This window comes from Danio rerio, chromosome 20 (assembly GCF_052040795.2).
Source record: "Danio rerio strain M-AB ecotype USA chromosome 20, GRCz13ab, whole genome shotgun sequence".
NCBI classification, from domain to species: domain Eukaryota; kingdom Metazoa; phylum Chordata; class Actinopteri; order Cypriniformes; family Danionidae; genus Danio; species Danio rerio.
In genome coordinates, this window is record NC_141040.1 from 25333501 (window position 1) to 25358813 (window position 25313).

Genomic DNA, 25313 nt, shown 5'->3' on the forward strand with positions numbered 1-25313 from the left:
CACGTTATATGGTAACCAGGAGGGTCTCTGAAAACCACAGATTAAACAGCGTAGAATGATGCAGAGCTTTTAATTTAAACTAATGAGGAGCAAGCTCATTGGCTGCCGAGATGACAGCAACCAATCTCCTGCACCATGTTAATGACACAGGAGCAGATTCTTTATTCCATGGTCTGTTGAAATTCTTGATTCTGATTGGCTGGAGGGTTTGCATAAATCCAGCTAGCTCTGTGTTAATGGATTTTAAATACACTTTGCGGAGGCTAACCACCCTCCGCTGAGTGTCAAGCGTTTACTTGCCTCTATGTTGTGCTTTAAAAAAAAACACACACACACAATAATTTGTTGATTATACCTTATATACTCTTGCAGTCAGAATGATTAGCCCCCCTGTATTTTTTACTTTCTAATTTATGTTTAACTCAACACATTTCTAAAGAATAGTTTCTTCTGTAGGTAATCAGAAAAAAATGCTTAAAGGGCTTAATAATATTGACTTTTAAAAACTAAAAACTTAAAAACTGCTTTTAGTCTTGCAAAATAAAACAAATAAGACTTTCTCCGAAAGAAAAAATATTACAGGAAATACAGTGAAAAATTCCTTGCTCTGAGAAATATTTAAAATAAAAAATAAAGAAAAAAAAAAATCACAGGAGGGCCAATAATTTTGACTACAACTGTATATTCATTAATTTTATTTCGCCTTAGTCCCTTTATTCATCAGAGGTCGCCACAGTGGAATGAACCGCCTACAACTGTATTTAATAAATGCTTGTTTTTCCCATTCAATATTAAATTAGATTGTGTGCAGTTCAGTGCTTGCTTTATCCACTTTATCACATCATCCTTTTGTGCTTCTGTCATTCTGCAGGTGCTTGTTCTTGTTCTGTGCTCAGGGTATGTTTTGGCCGCTTGCCTGTCTGCACTGAACAAGAGTTCAAAAGTCCTCACTGAGTCACCGTTGCCGTCTGGAGAGACAGTGTGGTATACCGCCTTGCTCACTGTCTTGCTACAACACTGAGGAGGTAAGACTCACTTTAACAGACTTCTGTGTTAAAAAAAAGTGCTGAGTGAATACAACTGTGTCTCGACTGTGCATTGATTCTTTTTGTGTGGATTTTTAGTGTTAGAGAAGTGTAAGTTAGTAAGCGGTTTAGATTCAGGCCATCACTGAGTCTGTACACGACTGTCTGGAACTAAAATAGACAGCTATGCTAAACTCAAAGTATTTTTTTTCAGTGTTCACAAGCTGCTATTTAAGTATTTCAAGCAAATATCTGTTATAAAACTGTAGTGAGAGCAGCATTTTTGAGCATTCCTGAATAGCGTGGCGCTAGCAGTGTCGAGGTCGTAGGCTCATTCCTGGAAATGCGTGAACAGATAAAACATATTCCTAGAATTTAATGCAAGTCGCATTGGATAAAAAGGATATGCTATATGCATTTGGAAATGAATGATGTGACTGCTACAGATCATTATGGCAGCAGAATATAACTTGCATTTCTTTGTGATGAAGTATAAGAGTTGAAATAAATGCATAAAATGGGATGTTAATGCATGTATGTATAGTAATGCAGTCAGAACGTTCGAGGTTACTAAAGTAACCCTTCGTTCCCCGAGGAGGGGAACGGAAGCACTATAAGTGGATTTGATTGTAAAATCCACGCATTGGGAGGTTCGGTTCAGAAGCTACTCGTCTGAAAGAGTATTGAATGGGCCAATTAAGAATGAATTGGCAGCGCAAGCCTGCGCAGGTGAGCGGCATAAGCAATCAACTGAGTATATAAGCTCACCTGGCGCCAGCAGACGCTATCCTTTTTAAGCTGAAGAGACTTTCAACAGCTAAGGGACAGTCATTATGGCGACGGAGTATAGTGCTTCCGTTCCCCTCCTCGGGGAACGAAGGGTTACTTTAGTAACCTCGAACGTTCCCCTTCGGGGGGAACTTCAGCACTATAAGTGGATTTGATTGTAAAATCCACGCATTGGGAGCCCATTGAAAGCGCCATAATGACTGCACCTTACCAACACCCCCGATGAGGAGATAGTCAAGCAAGCGTGACGCACCCACATCATGGGGGGCGCGGTCCTCCAACGTGTCCCTGGCCCTAATTTATCCTACTTCAACAGAAGTTTTACGGATTTATATATATTTTTTGGGAAGTCGTGAGCATCTAGATAATTCTAGGAAAATACGACAGTACGTTGGGAAGCGTGCAATCCCGATAGGGAGGACGCTGCGGAGGCCATCCGTTACCCAAGGGGGGATAGATGGCAGAATTTACATATGGACTAGCCCTAAAAAGGGGGAGTACGCATAGCAAAGAGTGGTTAGCGGGGAGGGAAGACACGGGTCCGCCCAGGGGGGGACTTAACCGTGGCGGAATAAGCATATGGGATCGCCTAGTGGGGATCACGCATAGCAGGCACCTTTACCCAAAACGCGGGCTGACCAGCGGGCAGACCTACAACGTAGTGGGCCAGCAAGTGACTCCTCCGCTGAGTCAGTGCTGGGGGCCACGGAGGAATCTGCAGGGCTCACCTGACGGGGAACTTTACTGACAGATAAAAAGGCGCACGTATCTCCGTGTTAGGGAAAATGGCGCAGCAAGCGTGTTTCAACACCCTACCGAATTGTTTCCTCAATCACCAAGGGTTACCTAATACCCTTGAGGAAACCGGCTCCACTCGCAGATTGTAAAACCTTGCAAATGTGTTGGGTGTCACCCAGCCCGCAGCTCTACAGATGTCTGTTAGAGGGGCGCCGCGTGCGCGCGCTCGAGAGGATGCGAAGCTCCGAGTGGAGTGCGCACGCGCTCTCGGGGGACGCGGCTCATCTCGGCTCTGATAGTGAAAGAAAGGCATCCACAATCTAGTGGGAACTTATTTCAGTACGGCACTTCCCTGCTGCCGACCGCTATAACAGACGAAGAGCTGCTCAGATGATCTAAACTCTGAGTGCGGTCCGGATAATACGCAAAACGCGAACTGGACAATAAGAAGGGCTGGGTCTGCCTCCTCCGAGGGCAGCGCTTGCAGGCTCACTACCTCGTATTAAAACGGAGTGGTAGGAACCTTGGGCACATATCGCGGGCGGGGTCTCAGGACGTGAGAGAAGCCAGCCCAATTACAGGCACGAGTCACTGACCGAAAAATGCCTCCGGGTCCCCGACCCTCTAATCGATATCAACGCGACCAGCAGAGCTGTCTTCAGGGACAGAAAGATACTGAGTCGAGGATCGAAGGGATCTGACGCGGCTTGTGTAGCGAGGGCGAGATCCTAAGAGGGCATGAGAGGGGGCGGGGTGGATTAATTCTCTTAACGCCCCTGAGGAACCGGATGATGAGGTTATGCGTTCCCACGGTGCTGCCAGCCACCGCGTTATGAGAGCGGAGATGGCAGCCACGTAACCTTGAGTGTGGAGGGCGACAGCCTGCTCTCCAACTTCTCTCGGCGTAAAGAAAGCACAACGCTGATCTGGCAAATTACGCCTCTGAAATAGCCTCTGAAATAGTTTCAGTGGGACCACTATTTTACTGTCGAGCTCTCTCAGACAGTACAGCATCAGCTGAGCGCGCTCTCCGGAGAGGCGCGCTGCCATGGTGACCGAGTCCAGCTCCAGCCCGAGAGAAGAGATCCTCTGCACGGGGGCGAGTTTGCTCTTTTCTCGGTTGACCTGAAACCCCCACAGGTGGAAGTGCCAGAGCACTTTGTCTCTGTGCATAATCAACCGCTCCGAGAGAGGGCAAAAATCAGCCAGTCGTAAGAAATTGAGTATGCAGATGCCCGCGAGCCGAAGGGGCGCTGAGGCACCCTCCGCGGGCTTGGTGAGGACCCGCGGAGACAGAGAGAGCCCGAAGGGGAGGGCTTTGTATTGCCAAGCTCGACCTTCAAACGCAAACCGCAGAAACTGTCGGTGGCGAGGAAGAGTGGAGACATGGAAATACGCGTCCATCAGGTCTAATGCTGCAGACCAACCCAGAGGACGAACGCACCGGAGGATGCGCTTGTGCGTGAGCATTCTGAACGGCAGCTTGTGCAGGCAGCGGTTCAAAACGCGCAGATCTAGGATTGGCCGTGACCCACCGCTCTTTTTGGGCACGATGAAGCGTGGGCTGTAAAACCCGCTCTCCATCTCGGCTGGAGGGAGCGGCTCGATTGCATCCTTCTCCAGGAGGACAGCAATCTCCTCTCGCAAGACAGGGGCGGACAGGGGGCTAACCCTGGTGAATACACACCCGTGACTTGGGGGGCCGTTTTGCGAACTGAATCGCATAGCCGAGTCTGATTGTGCGTATGAGCCACCGCGAAGAGCTGGCCCGCGCTAACCAGGCAGGCAGAGCTCTCGCTAATGGACTCATCGCTACAATCGCTGACGTACCAGCAGTGGGGCAGCGCGGAGTGGGTGTGCTGATCCGGGAAGCTCGCGGGTCCCACGGAAAAGCTGGAGGTGAGATATTTGCTCTCACTCCAAACCCGAGCTCCGGAGGGGAGGCTCGAGGGGTGGGAGAAAGGAGACCGTCCTCCCAGCGCTCGTGAGCCACTGGCGAAACGCACCGAATCTGCAAGCTAGAAAGCATAGCGTCCCAGACTGGCAGATTTCGGGCTGTCACATCTGGGGAAGTGAAAAGTGCCCTTTCATAATGTTTTCATGGCAGTAAAAAGTGCCGTTGGAAATGGGGCCCCGCCCTCCAGCGGGGAAAGAGCAAGTTTCCTCTTCTCCAGATGGCCTGTCCAAGGGGCGCTTCGCGGTCCGTTGCCGGACTTAGCGGCGTTCTGGGCAGGGGGGCTGCCTGCTTCCAAGGTGCCCGACGCGCTCGCTTCGCCGGAGGCGTGTGCGGGGGCGGAGCAGCTCTCGTAGGCGGGCGCCTTCGGCGAGGAGCAGGTATGAATGGCACGGCGGGCGGAGCGGGCTACGGACCGCCGATAAGACATCACCCACCAACTGCTCTCTCACCGCCTTGAATTCCTGGGTGAATTCACAGACAGTGTCGCCGAACCTGGCTGGGGATATGGGGAAGTCAAGAAAGCGGACTTTGTCGACTTTGCGCATATCAGCCAGGGGTGGCGCTCCTGGACCACTAATGTGGACATCGTCCTCCCCAACGCACACGCAGCGGACTCAGTAGTCCGAAGAGCTAAGTCGGCGGCGGTGCGAAGCTCGTAAGCCTGGGTTGGACCCACCCTCGTGCAGCTCGGCCAGCGCCTGCGCTTGGTAGCGCTGGTAGGTGGCTATCGCATGCAAGGCGGAAGCAGCCTGGCCCGCAGCTATGTAAGCTCTAGCTCCGAGGGAGGTAGATAACTTACAGGCTTTGGATGGGAGACGAGGCGGACCCCGCCAAGAAGAGGCGCCGCGCGGATTTACCGCCATCGCGCACTCAACCTGAGGAATCGCCACATACCCCCTGGCTGTTTCACCGTCAAGAGTGGTTAGGGTGGAGGAACACGCAGCACGAGCAGAAAAAAGTGCTTTACAAGACCGCGTGAGCCTACTGTGCACCTCCGGGAAGAAGGGAACGCCCCTCTAGTCGGTCCGGCCGCGGAGCTGGGGGATAAACCATCTCCAACCCACGGCCGAAGCAGCCCGGGAAAGCACGGCTAACATGTCCGTTTCAGGATCCGTAGTGACAGCGCTCACCAGCCCGAAGGGGGCGAGCGGGTCTGGATCATCATCGGACAATGAAAGCCCACCCTCCGATGCCGCGGTGGACATCTGGTCTCCGGTGTCATCGGGCGTAAGGGCTACCATCTGTTAGACGGATCGCTTCCCCCGCCCGAAGCTTGGATGGAGCGCTTAGAGGAGCGGGAGGTCCGCGGGCCCGTGGGCGACGGATTATCTCTCGCTGAAACCCTCAGATCTGCCCGAGTGCCCGCTGCAGAGCAGGGGACAACTGGGGTGGTTCGGCCTTTTGCAAAGGCTAACCGCGATCTTGCGCAACAGTCATGGCATCGCAATGACGACATGAACTGCCCGCGAGCAGCGCATTAACATGCTGGACCCCCAGACATGTAACGCAGTGCCCGCGCCCATCATCCGAGGACAGGAAACCACCGCATCCAGAAACGCACAGTCGGAGCGCCGTCCTGATAAGGACGTGCTGCACGACTGTGTTGCTCTTTCTGTGAAGTTTGCAACTTTATACTCACCGCTCTGGAGGACCGGACCCAAAGAACGCCAGGCAAGGGAGAAACCCAGCTCGACCGTCTGCCACTGCGTGTACACACTCTGGACCGGGAGAATGCTCTCGTTCGCTCAGAATCGCTGGTCACAGCAGGAGGAACCCTCATCGACTCGATCAGAAAGTCTCTAAAGCGAAAAGGATAGCGTCTGCTGGCGCCAGGTGAGCTTATATACTCAGTTGATTGCTTATGCCGCTCACCTGCGCAGGCTTGCGCTGCCAATTCATTCTTAATTGCCCCGTTCAATACTCTTTCAGACGAGTAGCTTCTGAACCGAACCTCCCAATGCGTGGATTTTACAATCAAATCCACTTATAGTGCTGAAGTTCCCCCCGAAGGGGAACTGATTCTTCCTACAGTATACACAGAGCATGAATGCGGTATAGGGCCCTAAACCCCCAGTGAGCCCCCTTGCTATCAAATATATCTCACAATGGTAATAACTGTGTGAACCTTTTTTTTTCTGTGGTTGTGGAATGATGAAAATGGCCACATTTCTTTTGGTTCCCTTAAAGTCATGCATGATTGGTCAACCTTTTCAAAGAAAACCTCCGCGAGCACAGGGAGAACAACTCTTTACAGAAATGTCATCTGGTTTTGTAGGGACTTAAACCAGAGGCATTCTTGCTAATCACTGGGCCGCCGTGTCGCCAATCTTAAAAGGAGGGAAAGTAGGGGTGGGTGGGGGGTTCTTCAAGACGAAGGTGGTTATTTATTGTGAGTTAGAAATCATCTGATTGAATAATTAATCATGAGCTGATGCTGAAACAGCTGAAAACAATCATAAGCTTGTGATCCTCTCGAAATTTGTTTGAAACTTCACTTGGGAAATATTTAAAAAGAAAACAATTAAAAGGGGGCTAATAATTCTGACTTAAACTGTAAATATTGCAATTTTGAAGTTAAAACAATTTAGTAGTTACAAAACTAAAACGAAGTAGCAAAATTTTTACTTTGATAACTGGAAAATAATATTTGAAGAAATCGCCTTACGATATACTGATGCCCTATTTTTCTAGGCTTTATTGGAAATGATGGTCAGGAATGTTGGACCATTATTGACTTGGCATATAAGCATAACACAAGCTAGTCAGACAGTAATGTGTAAATTGTGGAGTGGGCTAAATCTATAAAAAAAAGTCAGTATTTTTTAGTGAGTGTACTTTTTTTTGGCTTTTATTCTAGCCATAATATAAATACATATTTGTAGTACAACCTGTGTTTTGTTGTCATTGATTTTTAACTTTAATTGGTAGAACTGTCTGAGATATGAACAAAAGCAAGTGATGCATCAAAGTTAGTTATAAAAATGTTTATAATCATTAAAAGGTGCAGTCTGCAGAGATGTGGCGCCAGGTGAAAGTATAAATCCGCCTTAAGGGGTTTTGGGTCATTTTGGGATTTTTATTAATTTACTGACAAGGTTCCGAGAATTTTGTTTATGGGCCCAGAAGACTAGGATCAGCTTTGAATGCAGTGTTATGTGTTTATGTTATATGTACCGTATGCTTGGTGGAACACCAGAAGTGTGTAGAAATGTGTGTTGTCTTCATTCTAATTTGTTACCCAGTGTACACTGTGTGTACTGTGAGAGACTTGTCAGTAATCATTAACCTAAGGATGTTGTATTACAGCTCTCCACTGTGCCTACTTTTGTCTGGTTGAAACTTAATGAAAAGAAATAAATCACTGTTCAGTAGTTTAGGTGAAAACTTTCTCTCTTTTTTTTTTGCCTTTTTCTGTTTTTTGAAAATTAAATGACTGAATTTATACTGCATGGCTATATTTAATGCATTAAAAGTTGCAGCTAATATATTGTTACTTTTACAAAAGTTTTTCTAAAGATTTCTATTTAAAAGAAAAACTGTTTCAAATGATTCCAAATGATTTTAAATGATTAGATATTATTCGCACAATGGCTTTTATAGTTTTCATATTTTTGGGATTTTCCAAAATTAATTTTCCAATTAATTTACTCATTTAAGTTTTCAAAACTAAAATATATTTCTTTTAAATCACCTGTTCATCATATCAGTTAACTTTGAATATTCACAACATCGAGTGGCCATTTTAATGCAGTTCGTGGTTCTTAATTTTGGTGAAGAGGAACTTGCAGTGAAGAATGCACAAGACAAATAATAAGTTCTGATGTTGGTGAATTGTAAATAAAATATAGAATGTTTGTTTGTTTTTTATTTAAATATATTAAAATAATACATTAATTTATTCATTTTCCTTTGGCTTAGTCTCTTTATTCATCTGGGGTCCCAACAGCAGAATGAACTTATCCAGCATATGTTTTACACAGCGCATGCCCTTTCAGCTGCAACCAAGTGCTGGGAATATACTCTTACATTCACAAGTACTCTTACACTACGGCAAATTTAGTTTATTCAATTCACCTATACCACATGTCTTTTGACTCTGAGGAAACCAGAGCACCTGGAGGAAACCCACGTGAACAAAGGGAAAACATGCAAACATACTTACAGAAATGCCAACTGACCTAGCTGGGACTGGAACTATTGCCCTTTTTGCTATGAGGTGACAGTGCTACCCACTGAGCCTCAATGTTGCCACTTAAAAAGAATATAATTTTTAAATATTATGTTTTAATTATTAGCATTTCATCAACTCATAAACCGTACAGTTTGGGAAAACCTAGCATAGTGTATAAATGTAATGCATTTCACAATGTTGCGAACACAGAACTGAGTATATTCAGTTCTTCAATATATAATATGTTGCTTATTAATAAACAATGTTCCTAAAACGCACTACAGCTTGGTAAAAGCTTGGAGAATAATAGTCAATATGTTTATGATGATGCCATGGCAACATGTTAAACCGTTTGATGCCACTTTCTTTAAAGTACTGTATGAAATCTATTTACACTGTGTTTGGAGGAAAATAAAAGTGTGCTGTATTTTAAAAAGTCTTGACCTTGATGTAGGTTTTATGAATTCAAGAAGTTAACAAATGTTTCAGATTTGGCCATTTTTGAAGCTTGTTACAGTGATTCTTTTATTTGCTTGCAGTCTTTTACTGTATTTGATTACAACATCCATATTTTTCTTAATACAGGGAAAAAAATCACTTTATTATTAATTAAGATAATTGACTCTATTATGATTTTAAGATCACATCTTCCATGTGGTGTTTATTATAGTAGTTCATTAATGTGGAATGTAAATGATTTCAAAGTGCACAATAAATGTCTCCAGAAACAAGGGTTTGACTCAGAACTTTCTTAAAGGTTTCCACATTCTTTTTTTTTTTCAAGAGATTTTGTTATGTGTTTAACAGCAGAAATTAAAACAGGTTTGAAACCATTTAAAGGTGAGTAAATGATTACAGCATTTGCATTTTTTGGGTATAGTGTACCTTTAAATAAGTTCTCAGTAATTGCATTTCTAAACATTGAAACCATCTAAGAAGATTTGTAACAAATTTGCATTGTGCCAACCTTTAGGGCTCTGTATTTTAATGTAAAGCGCAGGGCACAAAAGCATTAAGGTCATGTCCGAATCTACTTTTGCATGGACTAATAAAAACGCTCTGTGCTGCCGCGCATGGTCTAACAGGGTTGAGCTTATTCTCTTAATGAGTTTTGGGTGTGTTTTGAGAATAAAACAATCAGAGTTTCATCTCCCATTTCCTTTAGGGGTCCCTTTTTGTTCCCAATTGCTATTTACTGTACATAGCGGACTTTGTAAGTGTAAAAACTGAATGCTTCACTAGCAAGAAAACAGTTAAACAGATCATCTGCGGCACAAGGATAAAGAACAGGTCTCCTTCAATCAGCCCTTACTTTCACTTTTTCTCTTTCGTGGATTAGGAAACGGGTTGTACGCACAGACATCCATAAGCCTACATAATTAATTTAGTTTGTCAAGCACAAAGATTTGTTTCATAGCTATTTCTAAAATCAGTTCTAATTTCCAGCAAACGAATAAATGAACAATAATAACGAAGTGTGTTCAAAAAACTGAGTTGCATCCAAACACACATGATATGCCCCATATGGCCCAAAACCTGACAGGTGGACAAATCTAAGCTTGTTTTTAACAAAACAAATATAAACACAAGAAATACTACTACTACTAGCGAATTGCTTCAAATGCAAGTCTGTGTAGGTCTACAGCAAGGAGAGTACAACCGGCCTCTGAGCGAGCTGAGAGAGGATCACATGAGTTCTACTGAGGCTTCTATTGACTGTCATTCAAGAAAGTCGCTCTTCATTTGTATAAAGTTGAAGGACTCTCAACTTTGACGAGTCACTTAACATGCCCATCTGGTCACCAACGGTCACTGTCGTTCACGTAAATGGAGTGAATCAGCTTCAATCAGCCCTTACTTTCACTTTTTCTCTTTCGTGGATTAGGAAACGGGTTGTACGCACAGACATCCATAAGCCTACATAATTAATTTAGTTTGTCAAGCACAAAGATTTGTTTCATAGCTATTTCTAAAATCAGTTCTAATTTCCAGCAAACGAATAAATGAACAATAATAACGAAGTGTGTTCAAAAAACTGAGTTGCATCCAAACACACATGATATGCCCCATATGGCCCAAAACCTGACAGGTGGACAAATCTAAGCTTGTTTTTAACAAAACAAATATAAACACAAGAAATACTACTACTACTAATAATAACATTATATAAAAGCAAATTGTCATGAATAAACTAAAATAAGCCCTCCAAGATGAAGGCAGTGGTTTTTATATTCATGTAGAAAATAATATTTTTGTAACATTTTAATCCTGTACTTCTTTTTCATTTGTAAAGATATTTGTGTATTGCTTTACATCCTGCATGTATTAAGCAATGTGTAAGCAAGACACACAACTAACACACTCTGCGCTGCTTTCAGCTGGTCTATTGCACAGTGAATTTTAGTTCCTCAGAATAGCAACGTGCCAACAGGTCTTGCGCCTTACTGCGGCACGTGTATGATAGGTCCCTTAGTCTTAATTTGTTTACGCCTGGAAGAGTTTAGTTGCTGGTTTCTGTCACAAAAGGAAAATGCTTATGTCTCATTTACACTAGCATCGACTTTGTAGCTGCCTGTTAATCTGGGTAGCGAATTGCTTCAAATGCAAGTCTGTGTAGGTCTACAGCAAGGAGAGTACAACCGGCCTCTGAGCGAGCTGAGAGAGGATCACATGAATTCTACTGAGGCTTCTATTGACTGTCATTCAAGAAAGTCGCTCTTCATTTGTATAAAGTTGAAGGACTCTCAACTTTGACGAGTCACTTAACATGCCCATCTGGTCACCAACGGTCACTGTCGTTCACGTAAATGGAGGTTGCTGAAAGTCACCCGCTCTCCGTTGAAATGAACGGTTGCTTGTCGCTGCGAGTCGCTCATAGCGTGAATGAGGCTTTACAAAGCATGCAGAGCTGAAATTCAAATATAATGACTGTTTGGTTCCCGACACATGATGTAAATGTTCAACCAATCACAACAGACTCTCTATAATCACAACATCTTGTCTGAGCAATCAGACCTCAGTAGAATCTCAGGGAGGAGGGCTTTAGGAAGACCAGATCCCTAAATTAACCTTTTCAGACACAGAGAAAAGAATTGATGCTCTAATTTACTCTATTAAAATTTATTTTAATTATCTACATGTAAACAAAAACACCTTATAATGAACGATGATGAGATGAGAACTGTCAAAGTGGCATAATTCAAGTTCTTCAAGAGCTTCCCTTAAAGATTACTGTTCAATATGAGTCTGCTCAATGCTAATTCACACTGTAATTCTTCCTGCTTTTCTCCCAGTATCGAGGACTGAGAAGTTCACCATGACACACATCAACAGTCCCCCGTTACTGATGCGACAGCACTGAACTCATCCGCCTTCACCATGTCTGAGTATCCCGAAGGAGACAGTCCTCTTCTTCAGCTGCAGGAAGTGGACTCAGGCCGGGTGGGAGGTCACATCCTCTCCCCCATCTTCAACTCATCCTCTCCATCTCTGCCAGTGGAGAATCACCCCATCTGCATCCCATCGCCCTACACAGACCTTGGCCACGACTTCAGCACTCTGCCCTTTTACAGTCCCGCTCTGCTGGGGTACAGCACATCGCCTTTATCGGACTGCTCGTCTGTGCGCCAGTCGCTAAGCCCGACTTTATTTTGGCCACCTCACAGCCATGTTTCCTCACTCACATTGCAACAACAGAGTCGACTTCAACAGAACCATGCTACTAGTGGGACTTGGACAGAACATACACCACATGATCATGTTGAAGAGGAAAACAGGTAGGTTTAAGCTTAATAGTCCATATGTAATGTTCTTAAAGGAATAGTTCACATAATTTAATTTCTGCCACTGTTTACTCACCCTTCACATGCCTTTATGACTTTCTATTGTCTAAACACAAAATGAGATATCTTGAAGAAGGCTTGGAATTCAGTAATTATTGAATTCCATTGTATTTTTTTCTACAATACATGTCAGTGTTTTCCAGCGTTCTTTAAAATATCTTCTTTTTTGTTGAACATATAATAGCAACATAAAAATTTGGAATCACTTGAGGGTGAGTAAATGATAACAAAACTTTCTCTTTTTTTTCTTACTTTTTAATACTAAAAAACACCTTCTCTTCCTTAAACTATCCCTTTAAGTCAGCATGATAACGTCTGGTGAAAGGTTGGTGTGACTATATCATCAGGGATTCTTTAACATTTGTAGTTCACATTCAAGTTTATAATAGTAATTCAATTCATAATAATTCAATAGTTTCCCTGCTGAAAAATCCAGCTTAAACGAGCCTAAGCTGGGAGATGACCAGCTAAAACCAGCTTGACCAGCCTATCAGGCTGGGAGCCCAGCCAAAACCAGTTGTGTCCAGCTTAAACCAGGCTGGTCAAGCTGGTTTTAGCTGGATTTAGCTGGTCATTTTCCAGCCGGACCAGCTAAGACCATGCTGGAAATGGCTGGAAACCAGCCTGGAAGTGACCAAAACCCCTCTAAAACCAGCCTGGTCGACCAGCTAAAACCAGCCGACCAGCCTAGGCTGGTTTAAGCTGGATTTTTTAGCAGGGTTATAATAGTTAAAGGTGAAGGAGGTGATCTGCCTAAATGCTAACTGGTTAGCATAGTATCTTTCAAATACAATCCCTCCCCTGTCGTCCAAAGCCACACCTCCTGATATCGTGAATGCGCACATTAAAGATGACAGAGACTCACAAGATCATGTCAATTGCGAGTTAACAACACACTGTACTATATCTAGCACATTTTCAGTTAGGTAGTTAGCAAGCAAAGTAACATGGTAAACAATACAGGGAGAGTGCAAAGGTTGTCATTGTTAAAAAATGAACCAATGTGAATATAAAAGCAACTTCACCTTAGTAAAGCAGGCTAGGTGGAATAGCGATTTTAACTAATGCTTTTTTGTTAAACTAAATAAAAATCTACATTATTGATGCTATAAAAGGTCCCTTATGAAACTGAAAATGTCACATCAATCTTTCAAAAAAATGTTTCTGAAGACAATCACCTACTGCACCTTTAATAGTAATTGTTTCTAATCAAAACAAATTTAGTTAAACAGACCTAAGCATTGTTTTATGGTTAAACAACAACAACAAAAAAAAGCTGAGACCTGTTTCACTAAATATATTCTGATTTTTATTACAATATGAACAATCAAACAAATCTACTTTAATACTAGCTGTACTTTTACAGACAAATGAACCTAAATCCAGAACAACATAAGATCTCCACATGAAAAATTACTACAGGAATTTATACCAAATACTATAGAAATATTCATGTTGGAGACCTTCTGTTGTCTGAATTTAGACCCATTTGTCTATACAGCTAATAGCCTATAAAAGTGTTTGAATTTTCATGTTGTAATTGACGTGGAATGTTCCAAAGCCAGCCTAAAAACTTCTGGTAAAACATTGAGGTCACTGTATCTTGAATTTCAGAAGGTTCCTTTAACAGCTTTGACAGTCTAATACCTAGTTTATAATAAGAAATCAGTCAATATACAGATAAATTTTGTGAGAGAAAGCAGCTAAGCACTGAACATTGGAGTGACTGTCTTGTTCCAAATCAATAATCTACTGCTTGACTGAGACAAAGCTTAAAGTAGGACACACACCAGACAAGAAGTACTGCATTAAACTACATTGTGCAATAGTACATCTTTGAAATAAGAAAACAGTATTATATTCACTAAATATAGAATGACATGAGAGTTTTTTATTATGCAACTCTGGCTATCTAAATGGATGCTTAGATGTATTTGTCCATTCCTCCTTAGCAAACCACTGGTGAAGCGGGTAGCAGATACAGAGGAGACGTCTGTGTCTCTGAGAGGTAAAGCTGACATGCACTACTGTGCCGTCTGCAGTGATTACGCCTCTGGATATCATTATGGAGTGTGGTCGTGTGAAGGCTGCAAAGCCTTTTTCAAGAGGAGTATACAAGGTAAGACTCTCTGCAAGTACCCATGAAATTTTATTGTTCTTACTTGTAGAGATAGTGCTAATATTAATATCTTATCCAATGATTATTGTGTTTGGCTGATAACAGAGAAAAGACTTATGTTAAAAATCTCTCTAAAGTAATTAACACAAACATATCCAAGTAAATGTCATGCTATGAATGATAATAAATATTCTATTAGTTCAATTGTATATATACATACATATATATATATATATATATATATATATAAAACAAAAATCTGCAATTTCACGTTATAGCCCATGGGTCACCAAACTTGTTCCTGGAGGGCTGGTGTCCTACAGATTTTATATTTAACTTTAATCAAACACACCTGAACAAGCTAATCAAGGTCTTACTAGGTATACTTGAAACATCCAGAAAGGTATGTTGTTGAGGCAAGTTGGAGCTAAACCCTGCAGGGACACCGGCCCTCCAGGACCGAGATTGGTGACCCCTGTTATAGCCAATAGCTGATCATTTAAATGTTATCAGATGATAAATGGCTGATAGTAAACATTCAATAGTTTTACTCAAAAGCCAAAAATCTGTATTAGGGGTATGTAATTAATTGAAGGCTATTTGATCAGTAAATTTGGTCAGTAAAGCCAGTGTTGGGCTTTTTTTTCGTCCCCATGCCAACTAATTACAGCCTTGTTGCTACCTGATTGCTTAATCCAAAAACTTACCACTAATTTTAACCCCACACTTTACCCTAAATCTACCAGAACATAGGGGTAATAATCTGGCAGTTGTCAGAACAAGGCACAACACTTCTTCTAGTAAGTTTCCAATACGTGCTTTTTAGATAGAGCAGCATTTACAACACAAAGTTGTACTACACACAGTTGTGCTCAAAATGGAAAGTGATTAAATCAAACAACAATGACATGATTATAAATATTCTTTGATAATGACCGCTTTTTGCATAGCTTCTGATGAAGGTCTGTGTATTAAATGCTGCACGTCAAAATACCACATTTAATAAAGTTTTTATTCCAAACTCACCTTATAACTTCAGTTGAGTGTTTAAAATAAATATTTTGTGAGACGATTCCATAGTCGTGTGATTTATTAGTCCCACTGAATCAATGAAAGCAGTTGAATATTCTGTTTATAATGCAATGCTTTGGGAATTTCCTGGATTTATCTTCAGGAAATCACTGAAGGCATATATTGTGTTTTCATAACGATTTAATGTGGCAATAAGATCGTAACTGTACTGTGCATTTACACAGTGGCCATATTCATCTATGTAAACACATTAAAAACAACATTAACATTATAGCAGACACTGTAAAAAGCCCATCGACAGCCACTAGACTTTTCTGACAGGGTATTCCAGTGTCATCGAGTGTCAGAATGTTGTGGAACTGCTATACAGGTGTTATTATTAGGGATTATAGATCGCAAAATTTTTATTTTAGTGTTGTTTTTTAAAAAGCATGATGGTAAAACATGAATGTGGTTATGAATATATTAAAACATGTGTTTGTGTGTTGTTAAAATTCGTAATAATGACAAAAAACACAAATTAGTGGATCTCTTTACTTGCGTGTGCAGCTGTGGCTGGTGTATTCTGGGTAATTTTTCTTACCCCTTTGTTTCGAGTGTGGTCCTGAAAAATCTTTGTTTAAAGGGGTGTATGCCCCTTGCCCTTAGCCCTACGCCTTCAAGCTTAACAGAATTGGGACACCACTACCCCTTCACGGGCATGCGCAAAACGAGGGTTAGGGGTAAGGGGAAGCGCTAATGGGTAGAATTGGGATTGGGCCTTACTACTGATCACATAACAGTGCTTTCCTGACAAGATGTACAGCACTTGATAATCACACCTTTGCTTAATTGTGTCTGATTTATTGGTTGACCCAGCACTAATCATTTATTTTCAATTCACCAATTTTAATATGATTTTCATCTTTAAAATTTAAAATTGTTAGCTTGAAAATACAGATTTATTACCATTGATAAATGTTATCATAATAATCATCTTTGCACTGCTGATAATAAGTAAAATGCTGAAATCTTGTCCATACCTACTGCAATGTAAGATCAATTCATGGGATCAAAATCTTGACTCACATTGGTATAATAGTCTGCACTCAAAATGTTACTGAAATTGTTGATGTCTTTATTGTTAATTAATGTACAAATATGTGACTTGGTAAAGTCTAGATCGAATGTGCGGCCGGCCGGAAGCGTGATATGCACATCCATATAGCAGCATTTTTTATGACACTGTATAACAATAATTAATATTTTTACAGTACTGTGACAGTTAGGTTTAGGGTTGGGGTGAGGGTAGGCGTTAAAAAATGCAATTTATTGGGTAATTTAATAGATAGAGTAAATAATACTCTGTGCAAATCCTGTTTTTACATTACTGTGACGGTTGTGTGGGGGTAGACATTAATAAAACTAATTTAATTAATTTAATTAATCAATTAATTGAATTTTTTTTATAAGTAATAGAAATAATTTTTGTTAATATCCTGCTGCAACCGTATACAATCTAGCCACAACTATGTGACTAGACTTGTATTTTTTTGTTGTTTTTGTTTTTTTACGTCTCTAATAATGATAAATTATGAAAGGTTTCATTTTGCTTTTATGAATGTACATTGACATATTTAATGTTCACAATAACACCATCACAGCCATCTAATTTAGTTTTTACACTTAAAATATACTGGTCACACTTTATTTTGATAGTTTGTTAAATATAATGTACATTGCGTCTACATGCCAACTAATTCTCATTAGATTAGAAGGTTGGCTATAGGGTTGGTGTAAGTTGACATATTTGTGCAAAGTTTCTTATAGTCAGTTAAATGTCTGTTGAAGGAGCAGTATCAACATATTAAGCAGACAGTCTTCTAATACTCAAACAGACTATCAAAATAAAGTGTTACCAAAATACTTTTTAATAATAATTAATTTTAATTGGTCAGTGAAAGCATTCAGAATTCATTGCACTCTGCATTTTTTTTCCATATGACATAAATAGAAGTAATCTTGGACATTTTGTGATGTACTATGTCTCAACAAGACTACTCTGCTTTGCTTTAGGATCATTAAATATAGTTTATAAATAGTTGCTAAGCTTTAAAAACTGCTCAGTGGACAAAAGACGAACATCTAATTGATTTTTTCAGGACACAATGACTACATCTGTCCTGCCACAAACCAATGCACTATCGACAAGAACCGCCGCAAAAGCTGCCAGGCCTGCCGACTCCGAAAGTGCTATGAAGTTGGAATGATGAAATGTGGTGAGTCTCTGTCTTTTTAATCCTCCATCCCTCCATTTCTACGCCCACACAGCGAACTAATAGTTCAAAGCTGAGTTCATGGACTTTAGTTTATGTCCCAATATTAAGCAGCTATCATGCCTTGAAGGTGTGATATGCATCATCATTGTAATCATAATGTGATGGAGCCCTGATTATTTATTTATTCAAGTTTGTTCAAAGGTAGCTTGAACCTTAAAAATCCAAAGTTTTATATTTGAACATATATTTTAATTTTACAGCAGGTAAAGGATGAGATAACAATCAATTGTCTTTGGTCTTTGGTTGGATGAGTAGTGTGGAGGGCTAGTTATCTTGCTGTAGAGACTGTTGCTGTTTTTCCTTGTCCATTTTTGTAATTGCTGTTTTAGGACATGCTACTTTCACAGGTTTCAAAGGAGATTGTGATGTACAGTACTGTCATCTCATTGGTTGATGTGTTTATAAACTGTGTGGTTTTTGATGGAATACACTGTTTTTGTAATAGTTTTTCACAATTGTGTTATTTAGCTTTCTTTTTAAATGAGGGATTTCAATTTTCACAAATGTTCAATTTTCAGTGTGCAATGTATACACTCACTGGCCACCTTATTAGGTACACCCTACTAGTACCGTGTTTGACCCCCTTTTGCCTTCAGAACTGCTTAATCCTTCGAGGCATAAACAGGGTACTGGAAATATTCCGCATAGATTTTGGTCCACATTGTCATGATAGCATCATGCTATTGCTGCAGATTTGTCGGCTGCACATCCATGATGCGAATCTCCCATTCCACCACATCCCAAAAGTGCTCTATTGGATTTAGATTGGGTGACTGTGGAGGGCTTTTGAGTACAGTAAGCTTGTTGTCATGTTCAAGAATCCAGTCTGAGATGATTCACGCTTTATGACATGGCGTGTTATCCTGCTGAAAGTAGTCATCAGAAGATGGTACACTGTGGTCATAAAGGGATGGACATGGTCAGCAACAATACTCAGGTAGGCTGGGGCATTGACACGTTGATCAATTGGTAGTAATGTGCCCAAAGTGTGCCAACAAAATATCCCCCACACCATTACACCACCTCCACCAGCCTGAACCGCTGATACAAGGCAGGATGGATCCATGCTTTCATGTTGTTGATGGCAAATTCTGAACCAACCATCTGAATGTCACAGCAGAAATTGAAACTCATCAGACCGGGAAACATTTTTCCAGTCTTCTATTGTCCAATTTTGGTGAGCTTGTGCGAATTGTAGCTTCAGTTTCCTGTTCTTAGCTGACAGGAGTGGCACCCAGTGTGGTATTCTGCTGCTATAGCCCATCCGCCTCAAGGGTCGACATATTCTGCATTCAGACATGCTCTTCTTCAAACCTTGGTTATAACAAGTGGTTAAATGAGTTACTGTTGCCTTTCTATCAGATGGAACCAGTCTGGACATTCTCCTCTGATCTCTGACATAAACAATGCATTTGTACCCACTCACTGATTATTTTCTCTTATTCAGACTATTCTCTGTAAACCCTAAAGATGGTTGTGTGTGAAAATCCTGGAAGATCAGCAGTTTCTGAAATCTTCAGACTAGCACATCTGGCACCAACAACCATGCCTCGTTCAAAGTCACTTAAATCACCTTTCCTCCCCATTCTGATGAACGGTTTGACTATAGCTGCGTCCCAAATCGCATACTTATGTACTATTCTACGCCATTTTGTAGTATAAATAGTGTAAGTAGTGTGTTCACACTGAAAACTCTAAAAATAATAAGTGCACTTTAATTACCCGGATGATGCACTCATTCAGCCGCAAAAATGAAGTGTGGAATGATGGACACTTCACGCACTCAACGACCGCAGGTTTGCTTACGTAGCGGAAGGGGTGGAGCTATCGGACGCACATGTTGGATAACTTTATTTATTTTGGATGATGAAAGCAAAATTCTCCTACGAGAGTGATTATAGCGCCTCCCGATGGTGAATGCGGCAATACTCACGGCAGGTAATATTTGATAATTCGGTTGTTTATTTCACTGATTTGGCGACCGTCAAACGTCATCAGGGAAACAGTTTGAATTTCCGCTTAGTAAAAAAACATTAGTGTGCCATTTGGGACAACACTACATACATATACTATTCTGTTGAGTGTGTAAGTGCATAAGTGCATAAGTGCATAGTGCATGAGTGCATAGTGTATAGTGTGCCATTTGGGACGCAGCTTATGTCTACATGCCTAAATGCATTGAATTGCTGCCTTGTGCCTTGCGTTAACGAGCAGTTGGACAGGTGTACCTTATAAAGTGGCCGGTTGAGTGTATTTCCAATAATGATCTTCGTAATGTGAGGCAACCCATTCTAAAAGTGTGATCTATATAGTTTTATATGTAAAGAACACATTTAGACAGCAAAAAACAAATATAATCTGTGGGATTTAATTATTATTTTGAAAATATTTAGCTTCAATTACAAGTTAGCTTGTGCGTTTTTACCATTATACTTCAGTATTTCCTGGTTGATAAAACAGTACCAGTGGAGCCAAGTGCCAGTGATTAATTATCTTATTTATTTATGTTTGTTTACATTGTTAAAAAGTCTTATTTTATTCATTCTTATTCTTATTTTATGCAACAGTACATCATGGCTGTTCTTCAGACGGTTTAGTGATGCTTTTCTTTTTCCATGAAATGAAAACATATGTTGGTTATAACATTGTTTATACAAGGATCATCAAACTTGTTCCTGGAGTGCCGGTGTCCTACAGATTTCATATCCAACTTTAATCAAACACACCTGAACAAGCTAATCAAGGTCTTACTAGCTAGCCAACAACATCCAGGCAGGTGTGTTGAGGCAAGTTGGAGCTTAAACATGCAGGGACACTGGCCCTCCAGGACCAAGATTGGTGACCCCTCGTTTAAAACATAGTATGTCATTTAGAATATTGTAATATTTATCATGCTATCACATACAGTCTCACATTTTTTTCAATATTGCTCAATCTGGTTGGGAACGTCAATGAAACAAGCTGTGTTTTAAAAGCAGTGATTTGCCAAAATGTTACACTCACCAACACATTGAGATAAATGAACAACATACTGCAGGAGTGCCCAAACTCGGTCCTGGAGGGCAGGTGTCTTGCAGATTTTAGTTCCAATCCCAATTAGACACACCTGAACCAGCTAATCAAGCCCATTCTAGGTAGAAACTTCCAGACAGGTATGTTGAAGGAAGGTGGAACCAAACTATGCAGGACACTGGCCCTCCAGGACCAAGTTTTATGACCCCTGACATATAGTACTTTATTTCTGACTCTGCATATTAACAAAATTTCTTCACCCTCACATTTGTATTCATATCAGTTGCTATCGAAAGCCAGTTTATTTACTCAATTTACATTTGACACTATAATCCTTTAAACTAGCATACATCAGTTACATTGTGTTTTCTGCAGGGTTGCGGCGAGATCGTAGCAGCTACCAACAAAGAGGAGCGCAGCAGAAACGACTGGTCCGATTCTCTGGCAGAATGAGAATGACTGGTCCGAGGTCTCAAGAGATAAAGAGTATCCCACGTCCTCTCAGTGGGAATGAGGTGGTGCGCATATCACTGAGCCCAGAGGAGCTCATCTCCCGGATCATGGAAGCAGAGCCGCCGGAGATTTATCTCATGAAAGACATGAAGAAGCCCTTCACTGAGGCAAACGTCATGATGTCACTGACCAACCTGGCTGACAAAGAGCTTGTGCACATGATCAGCTGGGCCAAGAAGATCCCAGGTCAGTCTACTACCAAATTTACAGTTAAAATTATTAAACCCCCTTTGAAATTTTTTTCTTTTTAAAATATTTCTGAAATTATGTTTAATAGAGCAATGAATTTTTCACAGTATGTCTGATAATATTTTTTTTCTTCTGGAGAAAGTCTTATTTGTTATATTTCGGCTACAATAAAAGCAGTTTTTAATAAAAAAAAAAAAAAAAAAGTTTTTTTTTCAGATCACAACAGAAACCATTTAAGGTTCATTTTCTATAGAACCAGTCTATATACTTTGTTCTTTTATTAAGCTAACAAAATTGCCTTATACCATATATCTTATTTGCATGTCATTTCTGTCTCTACATGGTTGTGCGTTTGCATTTTTCTGCTCTCTGTATTTCACAAATGGTGAAATACTTAGCAGGTGAAGTGACAATACAAACAGCAGCTCAATTTTACTTGCATAAAAATCTGGTGAAGGGATATTAATTAATTATATTTATATACTAGTAATAGTTAAGACTAGTACACACTACTAGAATGCATATAAATATAATTTATTTCTCTAAATCTCCCAATAATAGGTCTTTAGAGTGATGGCATTATAAAGTTTAGTTTTATGATGAAAGCACTGTAATTGTATACTAGTCAAAACAGTGCAGTAAAGGCCTACAAAGATACATTGCAGAGGATCAATAGTTCTTGGTTAAAAAATCATATAAATGAAGAATTATGATGTATATATTTGTGTTCTTACAGCAAAACAACAGAAGAAATATAGTTGATGTCAGAATTATTAGCCCCCCTTTGTTTTTGTTTTTGTCTTTTTTAAATATTTCCCAAAGAATGTTTAACAGAGCAAGGGCATTTTCACAGTATGTCTGATAATATGTTTTTCCTCTGGAGAAAGTCTTTTTATTTTTTTTTATTTTGGCTAGAATAAAAGCTGTTTTTAATTTTTTAAAAACTATTTAATTAGTAGCCCCTTTAAGCTATATACCATCGTTATACAATAACTTGCCTAATTACCCTAATCCTGCCTAGTTGACCTAATTAACCCAGTTGTTAGAAATGAGTTATTAAAACTATCATGTTTAGAAATGTGTTGAAAAAAAACTTCTTTCAGTTAAATAAAAATTGGCTAACAAAACATACAAGGGGGGCTAATAATTCAGGGGGTTTAATAATTCTGACTTCAACTGTATAAGTAGAACTTACACTACCAGTCTGGAATCAGTCGGATTTTTATAATTTAAGTTAATTTTCACTATTTTTCAAAACTATGAAGCACAACAAAAAAAGCTTTATAGGATTGATAATTATAAGAAATAATATTAATTATTGAGAATCACTAACACTGTAATTGATTGTAATAGAAAAGGAATTCAGCATGTTTTTTTAATAATAGCTGAAGGATTACATAACACTGATTGGAGCAATTTTGCTATAGAAATGTGCTTTTAATCACATGAATAAATTAAATGTAACTACATTCAATATGAAAACAGTTATTCAACATTTGCTAATGCATTATTCAAATCCAAATTTATGCTTGTTAACTTTATTAACGCACTGTGAGTTAAATTAATAGTCGCACTTTACAATAATTTACAGTATAATTTCATTAGGTTATGTTAGTAAATGCATTAACATTAACTTATTATTGTAAATGTTATCAAATTAACTTAATTTCCATTAGCTAACATTAACAAATTAATATTGTAATAAACAGTTTTCATTGTTTGCTCATGCTAGTGAATACAATAACTAACATCAACTGATACACCCTTAATGTAAAGAGTTATCAAAATAGCTTACTGATCCCAAACCTTTGACCAGTGATGTATAATACTTGCTTAGTGTGTTACTTTTAATACAAATCCCAATTATTATGTATATTTACTTGAAGTAACACAGATCTGGCTAACTATAAATCCTCATGTAATAGAACTCTTGGCTAAATGATACATTTGTAGATGAAACCCTGAAAGCTGATTCATTGTGGATTCCCTCTGGAATCTCTAATGGGTTTTCAGAATAGCTGCTTTCGATTTATGAGTACACTAAGGGACGTGGTCAACTCTAGCTGATAAGAATTTAGACTGATCTCCTGTTTTCAAACTAAATTGCAGTTATTACATCATGCTATGATCTGACACGATTTGTGACATGTTTTTCCTTTTAATGTTGTTTTGTCATTATGAATGTAGGCACAGACAGGGTTCTCAAGCTGGGGGACTCTGGAGTAAGGTTGACAAGCTTTACAATATTATTGTACAGACTTTATATTCTACCAGTGATAAAAACTGTGCTAGGATTATAAAACAGAGAAGGCACACCTTTGTGAACCACAGCAGCACCAGAGGAGAGACTGTGTGTGCTGATGTTTTCGTTTCTATGGTAACAGATTGGCAGGACACTCTAGGATTGTTGCTATAAGCTGCAAAAATATATTAAATTTACAGACGAGAGTCAGTCGATTTACATTTTAATTAATATCTTTAATATTTGTATTAGATTTTGAAAATATCTTGATTTTTAAATATCTCGAATAAGTATTTATCTAACAAGTTTAGTGTTCTGTTTTTTTTTTTTTTACTAGACCGCATTACTGGATTTACTTGACAACATTACAGGACAGGCGGCGCAGTAGGTAGTGCTGTCACCTCACAGCAAGAAGGTCGCTGGTTTGATTCTCAGCTGGGTCAGTTGGCGTTTCTGTGTGGAGTTTGCATGTTTTCCCTGCGTTCACGTGGGTTTCCTCTGGGTGCTTCGGTTCCCCCCACAGTCCAAAGACACGCGCTACAGGTGAATTGGGTTGGCTAAATTGTCCGTAGTGTATGAGTGTGTATGGATGTTTCCCAGAGATGGGTTGCAGCTGGAAGGGCATCCGCTGCGTAAAACATGTGCTGGATGAGTTGGTGGTTCAATCCACTGTGGCGACCCCGGATTAATAAAGGGACTAAGCCGAAAAGAAAATGAATGAATGAATGAACATTACAGGACAATCAATGCCAGCTGAGATGTCACTTTGAAGAAAGATGATTTTTTAAATGAAAACAGAATCTATATAATTACCAATATACACCCTCTGAGTCTTGTCGCCTATCCTTGTTTTAGGAATATTACACGAATATAAGATTACGCTTTTAATCATGCCTTGATTTTTAATCGTTTAAGTGGGACAGTAAGGTCTGACTTTGCTTAGACAAAAGTCACTTAACAGAAATACTGTACAGTATAGAATTTAAGGTCATGGTACAGCGGAAAACCAATGCATATTGTGCATGACCCCCATGAGCTAGGAGGACTGCATCCATACATCTCTGCAATGACTCAAATAACTTATTAATAAAGAAAAAGCGTTCTTGCAGGACTGCAGAGTTCATCAAGATTCTTTGGATTCATTTTCAATGCCTTCTCCTTCATTTTACCCCACACATGCTCAATAATGTTCATCTCTGGTAAACGGGCTGGCCAATCCTGGAGCACCTTGACTGTCTTTGCTTTCAGGAACTTTGATGTGGAGGCTGAAGTATGAGAAGGAGCGCTATCCTGCTGGAGAATTTGCCCTCTCCTGTGGTTTACAATGTAATGGGCAGCACAAATGTCTTGATACTTCAGGTTGTTG

The 25313-nt window shown here is 40.2% G+C and overlaps 1 protein-coding gene across 5 annotated transcripts in view; it reads left to right on the plus strand.

Moving 5' to 3' along the window:
• The window catches only part of esr2a (estrogen receptor 2a), a 59236-nt gene that overhangs the window by 10526 nt on the left and 23397 nt on the right, over positions 1-25313 (plus strand). For 3 of the 5 annotated variants that reach the window (XM_087296339.1, XM_087296338.1, XM_087296337.1), the window contains 5 exons: positions 872-1025; positions 11974-12456; positions 14475-14641; positions 17815-17931; positions 21379-21702. In XM_087296339.1, coding sequence (XP_087152465.1) covers positions 12059-12456; positions 14475-14641; positions 17815-17931; positions 21379-21702 — 1006 coding nt within the window. In that variant the 5' untranslated portion in view covers positions 872-1025; positions 11974-12058. 5 annotated transcript variants of the gene reach the window in all.